Here is a 26984-nt window from a genome sequence, read left to right as displayed (position 1 = left end):
GCAAACAGGACTAACCTCAGTCAACTCTGTACCCACCGTTTCTTGTCTGTCATCTTAGTGGGACAAGGAGCCAACTATGGTCAGGTGGCAGTCCTCACTTCCAGTGTCCCTTTTAGAAGCATTCCTTCCCTTCGGGGATGCCAAAGAACACAGTGGTTAACACAACACAATGGGTTCTGCAGTCCAACTAGCTGGGTTCAATACTGGTTTTGTTTCTTATACACCTCAGTTTCCTCATCTGTAAATAAGAGTAATTTTAGTGCTGACTTCCTAGAATTTTGTGGAGGATTAAATGAGATGATGCATATGAAACCCTAACGTAAAGCCTGGAGCAGGGCAGGTACTTATTAAACATTAACCATCATTATTATGATTTTTTAAAGGTTTATTTCTTCATTGTGGTGCACAGGCTTCTCATTTCAGTGGCTTCTCTTGCTGCGGAGCACAGGCTATAGGCACACAGGCTTCAGTAGTTGCGGCACCTGGGCCCTAGAGCACGCAAGCTTCAGTAGTCGCGGCGCATGGGCTCAGTAGTTGTGGTGCACGGGTTTAGGTGCTCCACGGCATGTGGGATCTTCCCGGACCAGAAATCAAACCCACGTCCCCTGCAATGGCAGGTGGATTCTTAACCACTGTGCCACCAGGGAAGTCTTAACCATCATTACTATTAGAAACTCAGTCTCCAGACCAGAAGAGCTCAGCTTTTAAGGGACAGCACCTAAATGACAAGACCTTCAAACCAATCTGCAATAACCTATCATTTCTTAATAGTTAAACAATCCTTTTTTACCCTTAAGTAATTCTCTTCACATTATATAACTTGCTAGGCTACATTTATGCAGTCAAGTGTAAATCATCCAAAACACTTCATCCGATCCAAAGATTCACTTCAGTCGCATAAGGCTAACTGTCAGAGCTGGAAACTATTCTTAGGCTTGAAAAAGAAAGCAAAAATGTAAGAAAAATAGCTATTTATTCGAACCTCTTAATAAAATACATTCAAACACCTTTTTAAACAACAGAGAATTGCAGTCTAACTGTCCAAGAATGTAGGAGAGTCATAACATGCCTCTGAAAAGGGCTAAACGCAATAATTCACTTCTGGGCCTTAAACTGGACGTGGCTGCCTCTCCTGCCCAAGAAGATAAAGGACGAAAGTCATCTATAGTCAGTAAGCCCCAAACTATTAAGCCAATCTGTACTCCGATTCCTGATTCAAGCTACCTGAATTATCTTCACTGAGAACAGGGAAGAAGGACTACACTTTATTTAACAGAATATATAATATTTCAAGAAGTGTTAAATTTGGTATAATTACCTTTTTGAAATCTATTCTTTCTACTGATTAATAATTTGGTGCCATTCCAAATTCTCATTTTGAAGCAACAATTATAAAGGTTATTGTGATTTTTTTTTCTAATTTACTGCAAAATGCTTGTTCAGTTTGGAAGCAGAGTCCACAGTTTGGGACTGCTCTCACAGAGATTACATTCTTTGGTGTCGCTATCAGGACATAGCAAGATTTAAAATGGACTCTTTAGACTCAACCAACCATAAAATAAAGTCTATTCCAATAATTTACATATCCAACAAGTTTAATTTTAAAATTGTTTGCCTCTAATTCCATACTAAAAGCCTCGTTTTTCTGACCCTTCTTGATCTACTGCCATATTGGCAGGTACCAAGCAGATAGCCCCACGATAATTGCTCCTGTAAAGATTTTCTTCGAAGAATGCTACTGTAATGACACATAGGCCTTTTTAATAACAGTTCACCCCACTTAATTGGTAACTGAAACAAAGCCGATTTTGAAGGAAAAAGTTTCTACTAAAGTCGTGCAGAAATAAATCAACGTGACCTGTTATTTCTTGATAAATGATTCATTCTTTAATTTCTAGTCCCTTTATTTCAAATACACTATTAAGTAGTTAAATGATTTCATACCATGAATGATAATCACAGCAATCCCTAATGCAGTTATGGCTTTAAGCAAAAGGGGAGTCCCAAGCAGGATGGTACCATACGAGGTATGACTGTGGTCTCGTTCCTACTGAAAATACAAAGCTAAACTCCTTAGGAAAAAAGTGAAGCAATTGAAAGTAAGATACTAATTCACAGATACAATACGAAAAACAGAGAGGAATGGATCAAGAGGTGGGATGGTAGGCCAGAGCTCATCTCACATTCAACTCCCAGTTGCTCGGTGGTACAAAGGCATCATTAAAACAAATTGCAAGCATTAGCCTCAGTGTTCTTCCAACCATCCTGACAACATGCCAGAGTCATCCCCTTTCTCTCCCTCAAAATCCAATCTGCTATGAATAGTTGCCATTTGGAATGGTTCTACTTCCAAATCAGCTGCTGCCTCTCCTTCGGCAAAGCAGCCTTTCCACGTGGTGAGGCAGGGCCCCCGTCAGCTGCCAGGCTGCGCGTCCTGTGTTCCTCTATTTGTCCCTAGTTCTATCCAATTTTACCTCTCACCTTGTCTATTCCAATGGTTTCTTGACTCCGACATGTTTCAACACATACAGGCAAACTACTCAAGGGCAAAAGAACTAAAAGGACTAATCTACTAGGAGTAGTAGAGTGGTGGTAGTAGTAGTAGAAGTAGTAGTAGGAGTAGTAGTGGTGATAGTACTAGTAATATTTCAAAGAGCTACCTTCTTGAAGAGGTAAAAATGAAGGGATTTAAAAAAAATTGAATGGCCTTAAAAACTAAAATTAATTTGGATAAAGGAGCTCCAGCATTATGACGGTCAAGGGAGAAAATTTCACATCTCTAAAAAGAAAATCACTAAGACACGCTTTTCACATTTCTAAGAGTTAATGCAACAAAATACTCTGGTTTTGCCCCAAGGCAAGAAGAAACAGCTCATTTCATCTCAGGGGCACATTAGCACAGAGAAGATGTCCTCCACCGCTGAGCCTCACCTGGGGTAGCCGGGAGCCACCAACGCAGAGCCCGGAACCCCCTGGCACATCAGACAGTCTATTCGAGAAGACCAGAGCATCTGCTCCTTGTCACTGAGTAGTTAGTTTTCTATCCCAAGGCCTTCTTAAAGGTATAAATTTACTTTTTTTGTGATAAACAAACAAAAGAATAGAACCATTACAATGATTAGTCCATTACAGCCAAAGATAACTCTTCGCTTTCATTACAGTGATTAGTCCATTACAGCCAAAGATAACTCTTTGCTTTCAATTTTTCCAGCTGCTTCAAGATGACTTTCCTACCCTTTATCCAACCACTTTCAGAATGAAAAGTACAACATTTCTAAATGAAGAAGTGGGAGCAGAATGAACTGCTAAAGTACATGTCATCAGTCACGATGCCATTGGCACAAGGAGTTATGGCAAAGGGCAGAGAGTCGAGCTGAGGATCAAGCACTGTCTCCAGAGTGATCAGCTCATGTATGTCATCCATGTGTGCAGTATGCCCTTCAACCGTGTAGAGCCCTCAGGACAAACATAAGATGCAAATGCATTTGAAAGCACCACTCCTTTCACGAAAGCTTACTGTCAGGATGTGTTTTCTCAATCAGTCCTCAAATTTTATCCCCTTTCCCCTTTTAATCCTTTTTCTTGAAAGGTCTGGGAAATGCTGGTGTAATGCAGAGTCTAGTATCTTAGCCAAAAGGTTAAGACACCAAGGGAAAAAAAGCCTCATTCTAATGCAAAGCTTTGTGAATTTCAGTGGCTGTCCCACCGTATTCAAATCAAAGGGGGGGCAACTCTTACTGACACTAGTCCTCTTGAATGACTAAATTTTAAGTCTTTGATTGACTGGGAACATCCTTTGGAAATACAAAGACTTTTTCATGCTGTGGGACTTGAGAAATATGAAAAGGAAGTTGAGAGCTGCCAGTTCTGGACATCCGGATTGCAATTCCTCATTTCAACAGTGTTTCAGTTCTATTAGCGTGCGACTGCCATCAACAACTGTTAACACCCAAGGCCCTCCCAAAAGGCTGGCTCTTCCTCCCCGGGATGTATGATTAGGGTAAACAATCGCTATTTGGCTGCATGACTGGAATATTTCATCCTTGCTGGTCAGGCCAGCTACTCTAAAGACGTAGATTCCTTAGGTATCATTGACACAAGGCCTTTCACCTCTGCTATAGCTTCTCAACAACGCATAAGGAATACTACTTTACTGGCCTCAGCTACCTCATATCCAACTGATGCAATTTCACTTGGGCCCATGAATAATAAAATGAAAGCTGTTACTTCAGTGCATATGGGTCCTCTTGCAAACAGAGAGAATAAAAATGTTTTGAAACTCAGGTATGAAGACTTGCTAGATACACAACAATCTTTCTCTACTGAGGAAAAAGGAAAGTAAATACTAGTGTGAAATAAGTCAATTACAACATGGATCTTTAAAATAATTTTCTATTACACCAGTAAAGATACTTATTAGAAAAATTAAAATGCAGATTATCAAAAAGATTAAAATTTAGTCATAATCCTATAACTCAGAGATAGTCATTGTTAATATACTGTAGTACCTATTTCCAAAGTCTGTACATAGTTCTTTCCCTCTCTATATGAGTGTATGTGAATATGTGTATTTATGTATGTACCTATGTATATGTGCATATGTATGTTAATACATACAACACACACACACACACACGGAAGTGTTTACAAGAAACTTTTGACTCAAAGACTTTCTCCTGTCTTGTATTCAGAAAAAGCGTCTCTCTAGGAAGCATTTAATGAGTAATGCATGGTCCACAGGGATCTTAACAGTACCTATATTTCTAGGAAAATGGATCCAAAATCAGGATTGTGACTCTGGAGCCCTTACTTGGTTCAGGAAGGAGATACAAAAGTAAGAAAAAGGAGCAGGATACCTCAGCCCTGGTAGGAGTTGAACCAGCACCTACCTTGCCCATCCTGGTTCCTGAGTGGATTTACAAAAATTCAGGAAGGAACACAACCAGAACAGGTGGTAAAGTGAAAAAAAAAAAAAAAGCCCATTTCTGGGATCTAAATTCACGTATTGCTGTCATCTTATGCCTTTACACCAACTGCCTCAACAGTACCAACCTTAGGATAAAGTATTATACAGAAAGAATGGAGGAGAGAGGAATTGAAATGCTCCAAATGCCCTTTACAAAATTGATTAAAGCTGACCAAATTATTTTTTTTTCTTCTCTGAGATCAGGTTTCCTGCCACAATTTTAAAAATTAAAGGATGTATCTAAGTTTATCATCTATCAGTGGTTCACATTATACGGAAGTTTATGTCAAAGCTTAGAAGTGAAAGTCTCTAGCCTAAAATTCTAAAATTTTTTAGAACACCGTTTCATAAATATCTCATAAAATTAAAACAGGAAAAAAGTCAAGAAAGTTGCAAACAGAAAAATTATGGAGTCTAAGCTAAGCCTACTTAAATACATCTTAGCTTGGGACCAACTGTTTTCTTCCACATCAAATATCCAATACATTTACCTCCATAATAGCTACATTACATATTACTTCAGAGGAACATCTTCAGGTTTTTATTAACATCACTCCCATGTCAAACTTCAAAAGTAAACTGAAATAGCACATTATCCTGGAAATAAGTAAAGTGTTATCAACTTCTGAATACATGATAGACTTACTGCTAATAAAAGCGGTCCAGATATACACATGGAATATGTTTTTAAAATATGTTACAAATAATAAACCCATATATATATATATATATATGGGTTTCATATATATTTATGAAACTGAATCGCTTTGCTGTACACCTGAATCTAACACAACACTGTAAATCAACATTTCAATAAAAATTTAAAAAATAAACTACAGGTAAACTTCAAAAAAAATAAAAATAAAAAACCCATACTCCCCTAAAATATATAATGTTCTACGGTATTAAACATGCAGAAGTGAGCCATGAAATCACAACAATAGATCACAGGGCACTTACAATGAAGTAGAACTCTCCACCTGGCCCTCTGAACAGAGTGTCCATTTAAACACCACGATGTCTTCAGGTTTACTCCAGTGCTCTGTGCCCACTCCCTCCTCTCAACTCATAACCTTATCTTCTGAGATATCCCTTTGTTCCTTTATACTGCTTTGTGGCATCTCCTGTAGTGCTGAGTTTAATGCTTCTATGGTTTAGTGTGTATTAGTACAATCTTTCCACTTTTGTACAAGCTGAATTCTTAATTGGATCTCACAGTCTATGGATTTTATATTTTTGGATTTCTCCCAGGGCTAAAATAAAATGGTCATTCAAGAAATATCTGTTGCATAAAAAGATCTTGTTCTAAGTCTCTGAACTCGAAGAGTTAGCCCTCTTGGGTAGAGAGGCTGTGAGGAACTTGAGGAGGGAGGTCTGTAGGCTAAGAAGACATGAGCTAAGAAAAGTGCAATAAGGAAAAGCAAGAATTGGGTCTGGTGAAAGACAACACTTCGTAGAAGACAGGTTGGGTGGTGAGAGGGGAGAGAATGGCATGTACCAGATAACACAGGCAGAGGGAGAACAACTCCCACAAGGGGTTGGTGAAGACACCCACCAAATTAACTTGATAAGAACAGAGGCCAGTATGAGGAACTGCACACGAGGAGGTCGGTCGAGAGGGCAGAGATGGGGCTGGTCTGCAGGCACTTGTGTAGCAGGAAGAGCGATCGACATGCTAGCAGTCAGAAAAACAAAATAAAGAAGAAAACCATCTCCAAGGTGACTACAATCTACCATCGTGTCACTGGTTAGTAGTAGTGGTAAGTGTACTTTTACATAATTTTCAAATGAAATCTCTCATTAGGAACTCTGAAGTGTCAAAGGAACAAAACAATTATGAATTTCAATTATCTTAAGAAGTATAACTTATCTTCTCTGGTGTATAAGGAAAATATTGTGTGCATCACTTAATGAAATATAGTAAAGTGTGTGTAGGATTCTTTTAAATCACTGTGCTTGGATTTGAATCACACAAAAAATGTATATTTATAAATGTAATCTAGCCACTCACCCCTGGGGGATGATTTAAGAATTTCTTTACTTATTCACTCCACACTTCCTAATACATGATTTTGAAACCGCCAAATGGATCGGATAAAGATGATGTTCCTCTGGATAAAATTTAAAATCCATGTACCCTTTCTCAAAGAAAACAGAATAGTACCTATGGCAGAGAGAAATTATAATTTAATAATTAAATTGTTTACTTCTTTGTTCCTTTATTTCTTAGCAACTGAAAAAATGAAATCTCTTTTTTATTTCAGCTAAAGGAAGATGAAAATGTGAGGAAAATAACAGAAATATTTCCCCCACTATATTCTCTGTTTCTCAAGTAAAGCACTACTTTCCTTTAAAAATATTATATCTGCTCTAAAACTCACACATGAGCAGAGAATTAACATAATTCCAAAAAAAAATTTTACAAAGTGGATGGCAGATCTATGAAACAGATTTTTCTTGAGTGTTGTTATTTTTCAGTCAAAAAGCCAGGCGAGCAGGTTACAGTATAACCTGTATGCACAGTTCTGAAATAGCAAAGTATAATACATAGTTCAGAAATGATCAGACTACATCTCGAAGTATACGCTTCTCTGAATGAGTATCAGAGAATCAGCCCGTTCTCTCTGAAATGATCTAAAAGGAAATAGCATTTTAACGGTATCAACAGCAGCTTTCTATGAAGGAAAGGGAAATTTAGGCAGGATTAGGCCACGGGACGCCATTGGTAGGTTTTGTAAGAACAGTGTTAGCACATAATTTTGAGGGCTAGTTAATGCCCTTTGAAAATGTGCCTATTAAAGGCTATCTATAATTTTTGTGTGAAATTAATGCCGCTCATAAACAAGGCTTTCTAATGGAATTGTTGATAAGCTTAACCACTATATATGGGCACAAAGTCTACTACTTTAATGGAAATAGTCAATGCCAGGACCAGGACAGAACCATTTAGTAGGGAAATTGGAAATTTAACTTCAATCAGATGGACAAAAAAAGGAAAAAGAATGCTTGAAGTGGTAGCATAAAAACACCAGCGATTAAAAACATTTGGAACCTTTGCTTACCCTTCAAAGGCATTTGTTGCCATGGTTTTTAAAGACCTCTAAAAGCTTCAGCTGTGTCCACAAGCACCGCCAAGAAATAGGGGCTCTAGACTGAGTTTATTTGTCAGATGCATTTTGTCTTAATTATCTCCAAGATAAAGATTATTTGGCTGAAGGATAAAAAAAGAACAGCCACTGTCATTTCACAGGTAGAAAGACTATGATTTTGCTTTTCTGAGCCAGTCTTCAAATGCATGCATTCATGTGTGCACACACCTCTAATTTTCATACTGGAGCATTAAAGAGTAACTAGCACTTAAAATTGGTAATAGGGATGGCACTCTTACATGGAAGGAGGTTTTCAAGTCTTAAATTTTAGGGTTGTGCCTTTCTTTTTTTCTCCGTTGACAGACAGGAGCCAAACATCTGGCAGGTTTACCAATAGCTGGAGGTAAGACTTTTCTTTTAAAAAGTTTCATTATAAATTCTTTCATTTGAAAATTACATGATAGCTCATATGTATACACCCTAAAACTCTCCTGCCCTTTGGCCCCAATTGTCTTATTTCTCTGTTGCACAATTTGCATCTTTCTGGGTTAGAAAAGCTGTCTGTGGACTCCCATAGTGTTAATAATTGGGGGTGGGGGGGAAGCTTGCTTTTTTATTTGAACATCATAAAAATGCTTCGATTTGTTCCTGCCATTTACTATTTGTACAGCTAATGTGTTGGTACCAGCATGTTCTCAAATTGTAAGATCCTGGAGAGCAGCATTTGGCCCTATTGGGCTAATTTGTGATTTTCCTGTTTAGAAGGGCCTTGAACATACACGTTTAATAATGAGTGCTTCTTACAAGGTTTTGGTAAGATCCAGGAAACTCATATTATCATGAGAATCAAGAGGATGTTTCTGGAGTTACTTCTTCATTATTAACAACGGACCACCTTCAGGACGTAGTTAAACCATTCATTTCATCAAGTTTCTTTAAAATTAATTGAGGAAATCGATTCCAATTCCCACTCCTGGACTGTCTGCAGGGTGCTGCTTCTGTTTCTGTAGCTGCTGGATAATTCTATCTGAAGGTCCAGCTATCACGTCAAACTCAGTACGTCTGGAATTTAATTTTCTCTACCCCTATCTGTTTGGCCTTCCTGTTGATTTTCCCAGTTCAGGTGATGACACCAGCATCTTCCCTCTGTTTTTGAACCTCTTTAACTTTCTTCTTTTCCAGATACTTCATATTGAATCATCTTAAAACAATGTAGATTCTTTCATTATAATATCCTTCATTCTATTCCTTTTTCCCATTTCACAAATACCAAAGTTCAGATTTTTAGTAAGTCGAAGGTATGTGACTATCAGACAAATGCATCCTCGTGCTTTTAGTTGCTCCCTTCTCTGGTCTCTCCGAAATGCCTCTGGCAGATTCATCTTAATTAAAGACTGTTTTGTCATATCTCTCCCATGACTGAAAAAATGTAATGGCTTTTATGTTGCTTAAAGCAAACTGATCCTAACCATCCTTTCATTCCTGTATTTATTCATTGAGTGACTCCTGTAATATGAAGCCTCGATTTGGGCCTTGCCTTTGGGAGACTCACAGTCAGTAAGAGAAAGACACACATACACTAATACAAGCAGACCTCAGAGATTTTGAGGGTTGGGTTCCAGATCACTGCAATAAAGTGAATATCACAATAAAAGGAGTCACATGAATTTTTTGGTTTCCCAATGCATATAAAAGTTATGTTTACACTATACTGTCATCTACTGTTCGCAATAGCGTTATGTCTTAAAAATGTACCTGTCTTAATTAAAAAATACTTTATTGCTAAAAATGTTAACCATCATCTGAGCCTTCAGCGAGTAATCCTTTTGCTGGTGGAGGGTCTTGCCTCAATGTTGATGGCTGATAACTGATCAGGGTGGTGGTTGCTCAAAGTGACAATTTTTTAACATAAGACAACAATGAAGTTTGCTACATCGATTGACTTTTCCTTTGACTTGAACAATCAGAGGCTACTGTAGGGTTATTAATATAAGACAACAATGAAGTTTGCTACATCGATTGACTTTTCCTTTGACTTGAACAATCAGAGGCTACTGTAGGGTTATTAATTGGCCTAAGTTTAATATTGTTGTGTCTCAGGGAATAGGGAGGTCCAAGGAGAAGGACAGAGACTAGGGAACAGCTCATCAGTGGAGCAGTCAGAACACAACATTTATCAATTAAATTCACCATCATGTATGGGTGCAGCTCATGATGCCCCAAAACAATCACAATAGTAACATAAAAGATCACTGATCACAGATCACCATAACAAACACAGTAATAATGAAAAAGTTTGAAATATTGCGAGAATTACCCAGATGGGATACTGAGACATGAAGTGAGCAAATGCTGTTGGAAAAATGGTGCCAACAGACGTTCGATGTAGGGTTGCCGCAAAACTTCCAATTTGTAAAAAACGCAGTATTTGCAAAAAGCAATAAATCAAAGAGCAGTAAAACAAGGTATGCCTGTACCTGCAATCCTAGGCAATGGGAACAAAGTACAGTCATCCCTCAGTATCCTCAGGGGATTGGTTACAGGATCCCCCTCAGATACCAAAATATGTGGCAGTTCAAGTGCCTTATATAAAATAACCATAGCATTTGCATATAACCTACACACATCCTCCAGTATACTTTAAATCATCTCCAGATTATTCACAATACCTAATATAATGTAAATGCAAATAGTTGTAAATACAGTGTAAATGCTATGTAAATAGTTGGCTGGCACAAGGAAAATTCAAGTTTTGCTTTTTGGAACTTTCTGGAATTTTTGTTAATATTTTTAATCGGGGGTTAGTTGAACCCACATATACAAAGTGCTGACTGTAATACGGAGTGCCAAGAAGAAAGAGAACTTCTGCATTAACATCAGAGGTTTGATGACAATCACTTTGACTAGGACAAGAAGAAATTTTACAGGTAAATCCAGAAAGAAATTCCCAGCAAAGAAATGGGATAGTCATGTTTGAATAACAGTATGTAGTCCAGTCTAGAGGGTCTACCTCAGAAGTAGAAACGATGACTTTAAGACAACCAGAAAGATAGGCTAGGACATGACTAGGGAAATCCTTGAATGCTTGGTTGTCTAAGGATTATTCCATGGGCCCCAGAAGTCATTAAAGAATTCTGTGCAAAGTATTGTTATGATTAGTGATTTGCTAATGTTAATAGACTGTCAGTGTGCAGACAGGTTTGGAAGAAGGAAAACAAATGAAGGAAGTGACTTAAATGAAGAAGGAAAAAGGAAAAATTAAATTACTGCAATGATCCTGGTGAAAGTTAATGGGGCAAACTCGAAGTAGTGGGAATTGGATGGCTAGACATTAAAGAGATAGACCCAACAGGATTACACAACAGTTCTGATGGGAACCATCCCAGGGAAGGACTGCAAAGTGAAAAGATGAGGATAACTACCTCCAAGCTTTTAAGTGTAGATGCCTGAGGGAATGGTGAGGGAACTGATATAAAAGTAATTAGGAGGAGTGGCTAGTGTCAGGGATATGTGGGCGTCACTAAGAAGCAGGGTTGGTACAGCTAAACTTGGAAGATATTTACATAGCTGTTATACTGTAGGTCTTAAATACTGTTCCCTAGGGCTACCATAACAAAGTACCATAAATGAGTAACTTAAAACAACAGAAAGTATTGCCTCACAGTTCTGGAGGCTAAAAGTCTGAAATCAAGGTGTCAGCAAGGCCATGCTCCCTCTGAAGGCTGTAGGGAAGAATTACTTGCCTTCTGGTGTTTGCCAGCAATCCTTGCTGGTCCTTGGCTTGTACATGCATCACTTCAATATCTCTTTCCATCATCTCACGGCATTATCCTCCCTGTCTCTCTGTCCAAATTTCCTCTTCCAATAAGAACATTAGTCACCATACTCTAGTATGACCTCATCTTAACTAATTATATCTGCAACAACCCTATTTCCAAATAAGGTGACATTCTGAGGTACTGGGGGATTAGGACTTCATCATATCTTTTTGGGGGGGACACAATTCAACCCATAACAGATATGTACGACATTGCTTAGGAAACTGGGTGGAGAAAAGGATGAGCAAGTGAAAGGAACAGAGGTTGCAAACTCTGTGGAATGCCTGCTTGTAGAGAGACGAAGAGGGAAAATAAAGAGGCAGAGAGAAGACAGCAAGCCCTCTGTTTTTTAACAGTTGATTTACCCAATTTCCACTGTGCATTTCTTGGTTTATGCTGTTTCACATTTCTGGAATTCTTCTCCAAACTTCTTAACGCCTATGAAAATCCTCCAATTCTTTCCAGGCCTACATCAAATATACCACTTGCATTAACACTTCTCTTGCTAGCCTGACCTGATGAAATAACTCTGTTCTCTGAAGCCCTCCAGCAGGTTTTATCTACTATTCTTTTGACTTCTTGCCATGTTCTATCATTTAACAGACATGTGCCCACGTGACTGTAGACATGGGAGTTATAGCAACAAACAGGGCAAACCAGACCAGAAACCGGCTCTCACTGAGCTTCCACCCAAGTTTGGGCAGGAATATTTGAAGGTGGCGCCTGTTGCAGACAGATAATAATCAACCAAATGAATAAATTTGTAAGTTCATTAAGGGTTTAAGGGCCTTAAAGGAAAGTAAGGAAGGTATTTTAAAAAAAAAAAAAAAAACTAGAGGCAAAGGTTTGTAAGGTTATTTTTGGTGGGGTAATCAGGGGAGGTAAAAAGGGAACCATATATACTAAGGTCCTGAGAAAGGAATGTGTGTCGTGTGTTGGGAGAAGAGAAAGATGGCCATCGTGGCTGGATTACAGTGATGGGGAGAGAAGGAAGCAGGAATACGACCATGCAGAGTATTTTAAGGCATAGAAAGGAATCTGGACTTTAAGTGCAGTGAGAGTTTAAGTTTAAGACCGTATGACCTGATTAATGTATCTAAAAGAGCTCTCCTGCTGTCACTTGGAGACTAGACTTCAGAGGAGCAAGTAGGGAAATGTGGAGACAAAAGACTTAGTATTTTGGGGTGCATGTACTGCCAGGATCAACTCTGAGATGTATCTCTGAAATGACTCCAGAGATAAGACAGTTTTGTAATGAGAGAGCGGCAGCCTCCACTTCTACCCCATCCTCTGGCCTTTTCTAGACAGGGGCGCATAGGTCAAGACAGAAGGCGACTGGAAATGGGAAACTTAGCATAAAAACGAACCCATCTTGGGCAAACAAGAGTGAATTCCTAAGCACAAAAAAACTAAGTTCTCTTTTCACAGACCAGCTGAACGGGCCTGAGGTTCTTTAGAAAGTCAGTCTCTGCTTACCCCTGGCAGCTGCTGAAGGAGCTATCCAGGGTGCTGGACTCTCACCCTGACGCTTTCTAGGGCCTGGTGGGTAAGGACATCAGTTATCCTTGTCGGACCTAAGACCCCCACTGTGCTGAACCATAACCAGACTCCACCCTAATACCATGTCCTTCTGGCCTTAGCTAACCTTTAAGTCAACATGGGCCTGGACCATATCTGTTAAGCATAGTGTTAAGCATCTTCCACGGATGCCTTAGAAAGAAAATATAAAGTGGCGGTGCAGCTAGGGGTGTACAGATAGGTTTGACCCTCCACTGTGCCTCATGACCATTTATAATATAAGACCATAATATGATCTGTATAATATTTATTTGTAATATTATGACCAAGCTGCGAGCTCCATGGAGTCCTCTTCCTTGGAATAATGTTCAAAGGTAGTACTTGGCTGCTGAACCTATAACCAGATCTCCTTATGTAACTCATCCAAGAGTCTCTGCCTACAACACATCTTAAGGAACACTGCTCCTCTACCTACAGTGATTAATAAATTCACAGAATATCCAATTTCACCCATCTCCTTTAAATCGTGTCCTTGACTTCACTTAAAAAAAAAAACCTATGTTCAACTGGAGGCCATTATTCAATTTCTTGAGTAATCAAGTTCATACACTAGGCAGGGGATGAAAATGTGTATGCTTTCAAGTCAAACACTTTACCTCTTCAACTAAACACTTAGAGCACTAGAGTAATCGGATGGATACTCATTTCTAGCTCTCTTCTTAAGCAACAAGAAAAACAGGAAGAGCTACAGCATCTTCAGAACTTTCTACCTGCAGCATGTCAGACCCTTCACTGTCCTTAAATAGGTTTGAGGGGCAGCGTGATTTATAAAGAGTCACAGAAGTTCAGTAAAACTTTTTAGTTCCAAGCTATCAAGACTATGATGAGAAAGACTCTATTGCTCTGCTGTTTTCCTTTTATATACGCAAACAAATCAAATAGATGGAAACGCCATTAAAGTCAAAAGGAAATAAATTACTTTGTTTTTACACAAAGAAGAAATATATGGCCCAGGAATGTCTTAGATGGAGTATTAATTTTGTTAATTTTTATTCACAGAACTCCCCAAACTCTGCCTTACCTCCTGGGCTTTACCCGCATACTCAGTCCCATTTTCATATGACTGAACACTCAACCTGCCCTTTTTCATTTTGTTCACTTGCAAAATTCTCCAGACAATTTTAAATCAGGAAACTTTCTCTGAGAGCCTGACTCAAGCCCCACCAGGAATAAGTGAAGTCTGGACTCCTGTAAAATCCGCACTCACCCTCATCTTGGTACTTATCACACTGTAATTTAATTGCTGGTTTATTTGTCCACCTCTCCTACTACCTTTAAGCTCTATGGGGGTAAGGACTATGTCTTTACTGTAATCGTATCTCCAGGACCTCACACCGTGCTTTGCTTAGTAGAGGCATTCAATGAACAAATTAATAAATTAGTGAACTTTATAATTTTTAAGGTTCCTCTCTATCTTTAAAAGTTAATAACTCTGCCTTGTTTCCAGGCTTCCTGCAGAACTTTGGACTCAATAGTCATCTCATTTAAGAAACCTTCTGTAAATGTCTTCATACCATGATAAGTAAGAAGTTTCTGAAGCCACGTAGAAATTGCATTTGTAAGCAGTTTATAGGTACAACTTTAGAGAGTATAATGAAATCCCACTATTTAGTCTGTACGTACAAGTTAGATATCGGATACATACTTTAACTATCAAAGAGTAAGCAAACATTTTTTTGAATATTTGAACTTGAGATAAAGCCATACCAACAAAATATTTCTTTTTATACACTTACATTGACTTCATTTAATTTTTATAAGTATTTTTTTCCTGTGTTTTCTGTTCCGATGCCTTAATGCCTAGAGACAATACTAAGTTCAATGTGGTGTTACATAGCACACTCCTAAATGCTGAACACACATGAAGAAAATAATTTGTGAAAATATTGTCATTGTTCCTTGGAGGAAGATAGTTTCTACCTTCAATCTCAGTCTTTTTACATTTATAACTGACAATATCTTCTTTTCTTATATTCATCTATTGTCTTCCCTATCTGTATCATAGCACAGCACTTTATACTAACTTACTCTCTAATCCTATCATGAGAACGTGTACCTTTGCCTCCCCAAATAAATTTCCCAAACAAATTCTAAATTTTGTGGGATTATGGATTACTTCTTACACATATTTTTATTTCCCTCAGACTATCTAGCACAGGTACAGAGCAAGTTCTCAATAAACATGAAAGACAAAACGTTAGATTTGGAAACCATCGATTCTCTTGTCGTACATTAAATCAGGAGTCAGCAAATTATGGCCCACAGGCCAGTCCTGGTCACTTACCTGTTTGTGTATATAAAGTTTTATTGGCACACACCCATTTATTTACACAGTACCTATGGCTCCTTGCAGGCCGCAATGCCAGAGTGAGTAGCTGTCACAGAGACTGCATGGCCTGCAAAGCCTAGCTAGTTACTCTCTGGTCCTTTGCAGAAAAACTGCTGACCCCTGCTCTAAATCATTTGTACAGATGAGGGAACTCAGTCTCAGATAAATGACTTGTCCAAGTTTGTAGCTGAACCTACCCACTAAATCTACCTCTGTCAGATGATTTTTCCATACCAAATTAAATGCTTGATAAAAATAATGGTATCTTAGATTATATAAAACTAACTGAAAAGAAGAATCACAAATGAAGATGGCTGTCAGAAGACCTTTAAGGGCTTATACTAACTTAAACCAAAATACAAATAGCACTTTTCTAAATTAAGATAGTATTAATATCTGCTAGTAAAATTAAATCATCTGTGTTGGTATGTATCTATATACAAAAATCCACTATCATATAATATTATAAATTTTATTAAAATTCTAATAAAAAAGTCCCAGTCTTACAATAGATTTCTAAAAGATGGTGAAAGTAATACTTGTCAAAAAAAAGTGCTTTTAAAATGGACCAAGTTGACCTCACATGCTACTCTATTAAGATATGAATAGCCTTTAAAAAAATCCATCCACTGGCAATGAAAGGAGAACTGAATAGTGTGTATCATCCCCCAGCTTTCACCCCACATCAGGGCAGTGAAGAGCTACAGCAAAAAGTCCATGAGAATAGTGATTCATTCTCTAGTCAAAAGTGTCTGCAATCAGTACCTATTAATTTAGTAGACTCTGGTTTTCAACAAGTTACTTCAGTCTCAATTTCCATAGAGGGAATCACACAAAAACTCCATCAGAAATATTCTTAGTATTTATATACTAAACTTTGTTTAAGCTGAAAAGATAAAGGAATAAGAACAGAGAAAAATGGTCCAGTATTAAAACAAAAGGTTAATCCAGCTAGTTTGAACTGCTGTCAGGTCTCTGTTTTTGTCAAAGGATCTTTAGCATAGATATTTTAGGTAGTAAAAACGATTGTTTCTCCCAGTATATCCTATATAGACAATACAGCAACAATATAGACACTCCTGGAGTAGAAACGAAATGTAGCTGGCAGTCTATCAGAGAAACTGCACTCGGAAAACTGTATAAAAGAAAAGGATTGAAGCAGACATTGCAAATGACATAAATGAAGTCTTACAGGTGTATCCTTAATAACTGCTTGATACAGATAATACATCCCTTATTACAAGTCACCAGCCATTGAATCTTCTCAGTTTAGCAAAAGGTCATGTCATCCACTGAGACAACAAAGAGATGGAAGAAGAGCAAGAGAAGAACGAGTTAAATTAGAATTGGTCTGGAGCAAAGATCAGAATGCTTATCTGCGCAAAGCTAAGCTGGAGAAATAATTATATATGGATAATTCATATCACACTACATCACAACAGCCTAGTTGCCTACAACACATAAATATCCACCTGCCATCCCCCAATCATGGCATGGACAACATCTCAGAGACACAGCTATTGAAATCCTCTTCCTCTAGAGTTGCTCAAGACTGTTGGGATCTTGCCAAATGGAGGAAGCATAATGACTCAGCCACGACTACCCTGACATTTGCCAATTCCTTCTCCTGGGATCTTGTCTCTTCTCCATGTTTCTACCATAGATACTCGTGGACCTACTAGGTATTAGTGTTTTGTACAAATGGCTGATCACATGCCTTCCTCTGTTGCTTCCCCTCTTAGGATTAAAAAATGGGATAAGTTGTTTGCAACACACTATTACCTTGAATACTTCTCTTGAAGAAGGCCTTACAGCCCTCGCAAGACCAAACTCCATAATGGTAGCCTGAGGCATAGTCATTGCACACTGCACAGTAGCGAGTCTCCTTGGCAGATTCCATGGCCATGCTTCCCTTGTCACTGGTGCTGGCCAATCTCTCTCTGCCACCCTGGCGCCGATTATCTGAATTTGGCCTGGGGAAAAAAATAGGAGAAAAAAAACAAAAAAACAAAACAAAAAAAACACAGTGAATCCATTAACATTAGAAAAGCAAAACATGCACTCTCCTCTAAAGAATAAGAGGCTTGGAAGACGTAGCAGATCCACTTTATTCTGACATTTCGAAATAATGAATCATAATGTAAGCTAATCTTCATTACCTCTTGCCGTCTGTTGCAGCAAAAGGGGTTTGCCTATTATATTAACCTTGAGGGGAAATTGTTTATTGCAAACTTTCTTAAAAAATGGACTTCCTACACCAGAATATATTATCCAGAAAATGACAAAATGAAATTAGCTGGTTTCTAATAGACTTAATCATTTTTTTAGGGATTCTCAATTAACCCAGAACCATTAGAGACCAATGCTCATTCCAATTCTAGACCACACTAAGGGCCTTTAGAAAATGGAGACAAAGCATAAAACAGCTGGAACATTTGAAAGTCAGATGAACTGATGAACAACATAGAACATGTATAGAAAGATAATTCAAATTTTTACATCATTGTTACAAGGTAACCCTGGGTATCAGTTGTTATGACTTGACTGTAATTTGAGGATAGTAGTCAATATTCAATATTCCTCTTCAAGAACATGTAGAATGAGAAGAACAGAGGAACACAAATGATTACACCAATGCTGAAAATTTTCAGGGAGGAAGCGTATCTCAGAAAAGAAACTGAGAAGGCACAGTCAGAAAGTTCTGGGAGAACCAAGGAAACGGGGAAGCAAAAAAGTTTAAAGAAGTAGAAAGCTTTAAGAAGGAGAGTGTGACCAATCGTGTCAAAGGAGCAGAAAAGTCCAATAAAACCAGGACTGATAAAATGAAGCTGGATTTGACAAGGAGGACACTTAGCAAGGAGTTTCAGTAGAGGGTACAAGCCAATCCAGTGGGTGGAGAGTGCATGGAACATAAGGAAATGACAATGAGTGAAGGCCATTCCTCTGAGAACTTGGACGTGAATGGGAAGAGAAAGAGATAGGGTTGTCACTAAAGAATATAAAGACAAAAAGGCGTGTTTTGAATGGAAGGGACCTGAGAAGGCCTCATGGAGACTGAAGGGAATGGGCCAGTAGGGAGGGAATGGTGGAAGGTACAGAGAAGGGAAAACAGAACAAAGTCAAGAAGGAAAGTAAAGCAGTTGGGATTAAATACACAGGTAGAAGGGACAGCTTCACTGAAGACACCTTGAAGAAGACAGGGATCAAAGAGGTAAGGAAAGGAGTAGATGAGACTACGTTTGCATGTCTTATCTAACCACGTATAGGAGCAGAAATGACATTGACCCAGGATTTGCTAGGCATGTGCAACAGAATAAAGGTGGTATGAGAGAATTGGGGAGTATATAGCCAGAGCCCAGCACAGTGCCTGGAATGTAGTTGGCACTCAATAATACCTTGAAATGAATGGAGTGTTCCAGGGTATATAAGGGGGGAAAAAAAGAAGTAGAAAAATATTGGAAGGAAAGATGGAATGAAGCCTATGACATTTAAAAACAAAACCAAAATAAGATGAGAAAAAGTGAATTGAAGATCGAGCTGCCAGGGTCTCTCGGTTAAGGAAGCTCATGCTTCTTGCTTTCCGCTCCCCGCCCAAATAACCAGACCACCCTGACTGTCACCACTCCTCCCCTTCACAAGCCTGCCTCTCCTTTTAGCTCAAATTGTACAACCCTTCCCTGCCCTTCTCACTCATTAACGTCGCCCACAATTTTGCGGCAGTGGCTCTCAAACTACATTTGCCGTAATATTCACAAAATAAGGAGCTCCTTGGGTTGAGTGCATCTGACTTTGCCAGTTTGTTCCATTCTAAATGACTTAGCTCTTAGGTTGGCAGCCATAAACAGGAGATCTTTATTTTTTTAATATCCTTAGAGAGAGCTGCCTCACAGTATTCAATTCTAGTTCATATTCTGTTACCCATCTCCTTCCATTTCGTCACCATGCCGTCAACGCTCCCCCAATAACCTCAAATCTTTCTACTGTTTGTTTACTAATGTCTCATGCACGATTCAAGTCAGCAGGTAGCAGCTGTGAAGATTTCACTACAGAAGCTTAGCACCTGGGGAGGGAAGGGGTGGTGAGCAAGCATGACACTGACAGATTCGATGTCTTATAAACATTAGTATTGACCCTCGGGAAGCAGCTCAGCACCTAACACATAGCAAGCGTGCAATACATGTTTGTTGAATGAATGAATGAATGAATGAGTGAATAGTATGTGCATGGGCAAAAGTTCCAAGGTGTCAAGTATCCTCCACCCATCCCTGCATAATAAAATACCGTATTTTTTTTAAATTGTGGCAAGGTAAACATAATATAAAATCCGTTACCTTAACTGTTTTTAAGTGTACAGTTCAGTGATAAGTATATTCACACTGTTGTACAACCAATCTCCAGAAATTTTCCATCTCACAAAGCTGAAACTCTTTACCCATTAAACAACAACTCCTCATTTCTTCTTCCCTCCAGCCCCTGGCAAACACCACTCTACTTTCTGTCTCCATGCATTGGTACTCTGGATACTTCATATAAGTAGAATCATATAGTTTCTGTCTTTTTGTGACTGGTTTATTTCACTTAGCATCATCCGTGCATGAATTCCTCTCTTATCAGCCACTCTTAATCCCCACACGCTGGAAATAACGTATCCCTGTTCTGAACTCGATAGCAGGTTTTCCTTTACTTCTCTTCTGCTACTTACTACATTATCCCTCCTTCAATTGTACATTCTCGTCTTCACTGCTGTCCAGTAAGTTCCTTGTGTCTTATCTTTGGAACGCTGAGCGTTTAGAGCACAGAGCCTCTTCCAGAATAGGAACTCAATAAATATTGATATCAAATGAATTAATCAATGACTGAGTCAATAATGTAACAATTTTCCAAACAATATAAATAGGATATGCAAATACTGATTTTAAGAATATGGGTAAAAGATGTAAGAGCAAAAGCCCATTTTCCCCAGATCTAGCAGCGTTGCATGCCGTCGGCAAAATGCCTTTCATCCACACTTTACCTTTCAGATGGTCCTGGAATACTGAAAGTCTACTGTAGACATAGGGCATAAAATCAGAAAGCCTCCGAGAAGAAGAGAGGGGAAATTACACAGGCCATGTTTCCTCTCCATAAAGCAACTTTTTTATCCAGATGGGAAGTTCACATATATAACACGGTCAGTAATCATTTTGGCTCAGCCCTGCTCGATGAAGACTCCCAGACCAGGGCTGCATAAAAACGAATATAATACAGATCAAGCGAAAAGGCAAGTGAGATCATCTCATGGGTTGCAAAGCCCTGCGGCACCTTGAAATGCGACGCTCAAGGCTGTCTTGAGAGTCAAGCCAAGCTCACTTGGCACAGCTGCATCCAGATAGAGATCCGTGTCCTCAGGATGCAGACTCACTTGGCCCCGTTATCTGCAGTAGAAAGGATCAGAGAGGGAGGTGCCCAAGTCTGGACTCAGACCAACACACAAGGGTGGCTCAGGCACCAACCCAAGGTTAGACCAGTCCCCAGGAATAAGCCTACTTACAGGTCCGGACTCACCTCTTCCAGCTGTCCTCTGCCTGGCCTTGCCCGACTGCAGCTGTCATAGACCCGGAACCTTTAGCCTCACACCTCTCTAGTAGGAAGTGCTTACATTACATTTAGGGCAATCTTTCTTCCTCTCCCTCTGCCTCAGAGGCCCTTTGGCTTCTCCTTATTTCCACAGGACCAACATTAACTACTCTCATCAACTACTTTTCATGTTCTAAACATCTTCAGGTTCTGCCTTCCTAATATGAGGCTTTGGATAAAACCCTTTTTATCCATTTGGATAAAAATGCCCTCCCCCTTTATCCTATGTGAAGATTTAACTAACCCTTTTGCCAAATTGCTAAAACATCTCCCTTTTTGTAAAACTTGTCTCCTATTCTCACTAAATTGTCACCATATTTAGTGAGTTTCTCATCCTGGACACTTCCTCATAAGACATAGATAAGAAGTTGACTAGTCTATTAGGCTACGTATTAAGAGATTAGATGTTTTTAGCACTACAGATACTTTAAAAGATTCTCTGAAAAGAAGTAGGGCAGAAGCTTGAATGAGACATGGAGGGATGTTCTGCCTCAGTGACTTAACACATTGCAACTTTGAGGCACACAAGTGACTAAGGAATGGAGTAAAGTAATGGCAGGAAAAAGAATGGCAGAAGCTGGAGAGCACCAAATAACAAAAGACACCACCACTGCACCTATGGCAACTAGAAACTCAACTGATTAGATTTAGCTCCATTTTCATTACATCAGTTTGACAACTAAATATTTCCAAATGGATGTCCCACTGATATTACATATCCAATATGATTAAGAGAGATGTCAGAAGGCATTCATATTGAGGTCAGAGAGTGGACTCTCTTGGACCAAGTGAAAACAGAGCGCATTAAAAAGTATTTGCCAGGAAGATTTTCATTAATCAAAGGAAAAGTTTGAAGCTCAATGTAACCAAATACTCTTGTTTTTCCAACCACAAATCACGGTACCAGCCATCCAAAAGCACTATTCCCCTGATTAGCCAAGCATTTAAAAAATTTTTTAGAGCCTTGGTTTCTAGAGGAAATATTTTTTGCGAAGTTAAAAGAATCAGCAAATATCCACTCCCTAGAAATGTGGGGGTAATTAAGTGCTAGTGGAACAACTTCATGACGTTCCCTCACCAATCAAATCCCCGAAGTTGTGAGCGGTCAAAGCTCCCTGAACTTTCGTTTCATGGCATTTACCATAATTTCCAGTCCCATGATTGAGGCATTATTGACAAATATATGTTCCCTGTGGTAGACAGTAAATTCCATGAAGGCAGGGACCCTGTCTCATTTGCTCCCAATTTTAACTGACACACAGTAGGTCATTACTAAATATTTGCTAAATGTACCTCCTACATCTAAGTCATCATCAAATTCAGTCCATCATTTCTTCAAAACACAATGCCTATCCTTCTTTGCATCCCTGGTTTTCATCATTCTCGCATAAGAGACCAATACTCCATGTCTGAATGACTAGAATTAAAGTCCTGTCTCCCATCATTCCTCAAACTCATCCTGCCAACCACTGCCAAAAGAATCATCATAAAAGACAACATTCACCTCTCAATAACTTCTCATTGCCTATACCCGGGGATCATTACCTTTTCGGTGGGTCATGGACTTGTTTGACGATACAATGAAAATGCTGAAACTGTCTAGAAAACACATAAACACACTTTCAAACTTCTGCCTATAATTTTAGGGGAGTCATAAATCAGGAAAACTCAAGTTAAAAAATCATCAACAAATAAAATTAAGCCCAAGTGCTTGAATTCCCTGCTCCAATCAGAACTGGTCTCTTTGTAGCTCCCTGAGCAAAATTTTATCCAATCCACCTCTGAGAAATTGCTCACACTATGCTCCCCACTTAGTCACCACCTTCCATCACCTCAGCTGTCAGATAAAACCATGCTTCGTTTCCCATATTCCATAAGGCTTATCCTACATATTCCAACTCACACTGGTTCAGCTTTAAATTCTTACAGCAGGTAAAGTCTTCACCACTTCTCTGGACACCCACTCAGATCTCACTGGCCATCACTCCACCTCTATTTCCTCTGCAGGATTTTCTTCCCCCACCAGGCTCCTAAATGTCAATGTTCCTTGAGGTTCTGCCCCCAGTCCTCGTCTGTCTCAGCTGACAGCTCTTTGTGGGAATCTCAGCCATGTGTGTGACCACGAGAAACTGCCGTCCCATACTCCTCTCCTGGACAGCAGACCTAGATGCTATAATTACCCGCTCTGCAGCTCCTCTTGAATCACCCTAAGAAACCTCAACCTTAATGCGCACAAAACTGAACTCAGGATCTTCCCTAAAAGCCTGTTCTTACTCCTGCATTCCCATTTTTGGCCCTGTGGCCCGTTGATCCACCTGAGGCATTCAAGCATGCGCTCCCCCCGCCTGGAACACCCTTCCTCACCCACTGAATAACTCCCATTTATCCTCCAGTTCAAAGTTTGAACTTAACTTCCTCCAGGGAGCTTTGCTGACCTCCAAGAGCTAGGTTAGATGTACCCTGAACTCCCCCTACTGTAGTAGAGGCCTTTACTCCCTAGGATATTATGATTTATAATAAGAAATATATATTTGGTCTTCATCCCCATTCCTTGCACAGAGTTCCTAAAACCCTTGGAATTTCCTAAGTGATGAAAGCAACAAAGGTATCTCTTGTTATGTTAACAAAGTGACTTTTGGACCCCATCTAGGGAGGAGGGTTGGTTGCCAGGGGAACCAGCCAAGCATTGAGGGTTGGAACTTTCAGTTCCACCTCCTGATTTGGGGGGATAGGGGACAGGATGGAGGCTGAATCAATCACCAATGGCCAGTGATTTAATCAATCATGCCTAGGTAATGAAGCCTCCATAAAAACCCAAAAGGAAGGGGCTGGAGAGCTTCTGGGTGGGTGAACACACAGAGGTATGGAGAGAGGGGTACACCTGGAGAGGGCATGGAAGCTTTGCACCCCCTCCCCATACCTTGCTCTATGCATCTCTTCCATCTGGCTGTGACCTAGTAAGTCAAATGTTTATAATAAACCAGTAATCTAGTAAGAAAATGTTTCCCTGAGTTCTGCAGGCCATTCTAGAAAATTAATCAAACCCAAGCAGAGGCTCATGGGAAACTTGGATTTAAAGCCAGTTGGTCAGAAGCACAGATGATGACTGGGCCTTGTGATCAGCATCTGAAGTGAAGGGCAGTGTCATGAGACTAAGCCCTTAACCTATGGGATCAGGTACCATCTCCAGGGAGCAAGTGTCAAAATTGAGTTCATCGCTTGGTGGTGTGTTAAAACACATACACACATACAGAATGCAGTCAGAATCACACTTCGCTATTCAAAACCCTCATGGCTTCCCACCACACCAAGAATAAAATTCAAAGGCCCAGTGCCATCTGTTCCCTGGCTGTCACTCTCACCGGGACTCTTCGCACTGCTTCCCTCACTCACCGAGTTTCAAGCGCTGAAGTCGCTGCTGCGCCACAAAGGCCAAGTGCGTCCAGGTCTCAGCGCTCTTCTCCTGACTTGTTTCCTCCCTCCACTCAGGGTTTCTCATCTTCTCAGGGAGCCTTTCCTGACCTCTCTAAAGTAGCTTCCCAATTACTGTTCACCCTTTTATATTGGTTTGGTTTTTCTTTATAGCGCTTAACGGCTACCCAACGTCAAACCAAATGTTAACGTTTATTTACTGTGTGTCTTCCCCAAATGTAAGTTTCCTTTCCCCAAAACCTTCAAGAGAGCCTAGCAGAGAAATAACTGTTGAATGAACAAGTACATAAATAAATGATTGAAGCCATGGACCCACATGTGGTTGTGTTCTGTTTAATTATCTATCCTTCCCCATACACTGTAACATCCACCATGGCAGGGACTGCGGCTACCTTACTCACCATGGTCTCCCAGCTCATGCTCAGCACAGTCTGACACACAGGTAAGTGATTAAGAAATATCTGCCATCTGAAGGAAGGTACAGACATGGTGAGTCTTCTTGAAAGTCTTCCCAACTCGCCTATAACTCCCACATCACAACCCTGTCCTCCACACCACAGCAAGAGCGAGACAAAATGGACATGAAATCCTTTATGTCTCCTCAACGTCTATCATAAGGCTTCTGAATCTTCTTCTTCTGGGTGCACCCCAGGAAAATACCCTTATTTACAGAAACACAGATTTTGCTTATAATCTTTGGGTGTTCACGGGCCCCCTGAAGTCCATGAATGGTCTCCTTAAAAGACTTCAGACTAAGAGCACCCACTGCAGGTCTATGGGTGAAATGCAGGCTCTTTAGTATTGACCATGATGACTTGGCCACTGTCCAGTCTCCAGCTCCGTCCCTCCCTGTCAGGGTTAATTTTAAGTGTCTCACTTCCCCAACCTGGCTAGCACATGTCTGGGCCTTTGTCCACACTGCTTCCTATCTTGGCCAAAAAGCAAAAATCTCCTGAGTGAAAATGGCCCCTTCTCAGGTAGCAACCACTGAATTTCTCAATAGAATCAACATGCGCTCCTAGAGTATCACATATATAACTATTCCGAAATCCTCATCATCATATGTGTTCACTGTGAGTCTCCAGGAAAGAGATCCTATTAGTGTCACCTTTGCTTCCCAGTTTCCAGCACAGTAATGACAACTAGTAAGCGTCTGACAGTTGACTGTGGAATGAGTAAGATTATATGCTCCATATTGTATGTCTTGCCTGCCCAACCAGGCTGTGAGCTTTTCACCAGTATGGAAACTGTATTCTAAGTATTTTCTATCACCCCCAAAGCACCTGGTGTGGTACTTTGCACACAGAAAGTACCCAATAAATACTTACTGGATAAATTAATCAGTAAAGAATTAAGAACAACTTTGCAAGAGACACAGCTGAATCTGTTGCAATACCAGAACGCTGTATCAAGATAACAAGAAGCCAGTTATTGATGCCTGTGTGTGTACCAACATACAGATCAATTGGAACATGGTTTCTTGTGTACCTCCTTCTGCTTTAAATATCAACAGGGATGGGCATAAGCTAGAGGTGGTTCGTGCCTTTGGCCAGAACTTACCTATGGGTATTTCTACTCTATGCAACTTTGTACTTGGATTTTAATATGACCTTTATTTTTTTTCCATGGCAGTATAGAAATGTTCTTACAAAGAATAAAGTTGACATAAAATGGTAGAGTCTAGAGAGGGAAAATTCTGAATCTCATTTTTAGAAAAGCTAGAGTTAAATAAGTCCTGGGCCACATTTGGGAAGCCCAGTAAAACAGGTGGTAGTTATGTTCGGCGGTAGGCAAGTTAAAAATTATTTTCTGGATAACAAATATAGGTTCTTTCAACTTGGCTGGAAATTAAAGACTCTAGCTCATTTATACTGCTTACCTGAAAACTTACTCTGTCTCTTGTCTCATATTATCCACTTAATGAGTATAATTTTTATTTGTATTTGTTGTATCTTCTGGTTAATAAACAGAGGCAGATAATGTTCTTCCCTAAAAGGTACAAAAGAAAACTTCTTCCAAAAAATGACTGGTGATAAATGCAGTTCACTTCGATTCCGTGAAATTATCTAGGGAGAGAGTTATGGTTGCTATTTCAGCTTCTGCCCAAAGTTCAAACCACACCCTGGACTTCTGGAAAACCCAGCATGACCCTTGGT

The 26984-nt window shown here is 39.6% G+C and overlaps 1 protein-coding gene across 1 annotated transcript in view; it reads right to left on the bottom strand.

The window, feature by feature from the left end:
- Positions 1-26984, bottom strand: part of ESR1 (estrogen receptor 1) — a 247623-nt gene that overhangs the window by 196118 nt on the left and 24521 nt on the right. The window contains exon 3 of the mRNA XM_060283390.1: positions 17563-17753. Within this exon, the coding sequence (XP_060139373.1) occupies positions 17563-17753 (191 nt within the window). The remainder of the gene's footprint in view (positions 1-17562; positions 17754-26984) is intronic.

This window comes from Globicephala melas, chromosome 14 (assembly GCF_963455315.2).
Source record: "Globicephala melas chromosome 14, mGloMel1.2, whole genome shotgun sequence".
Lineage (NCBI taxonomy): Eukaryota > Metazoa > Chordata > Mammalia > Artiodactyla > Delphinidae > Globicephala > Globicephala melas.
This window is presented reverse-complemented; position numbering and strand designations above follow the sequence as displayed.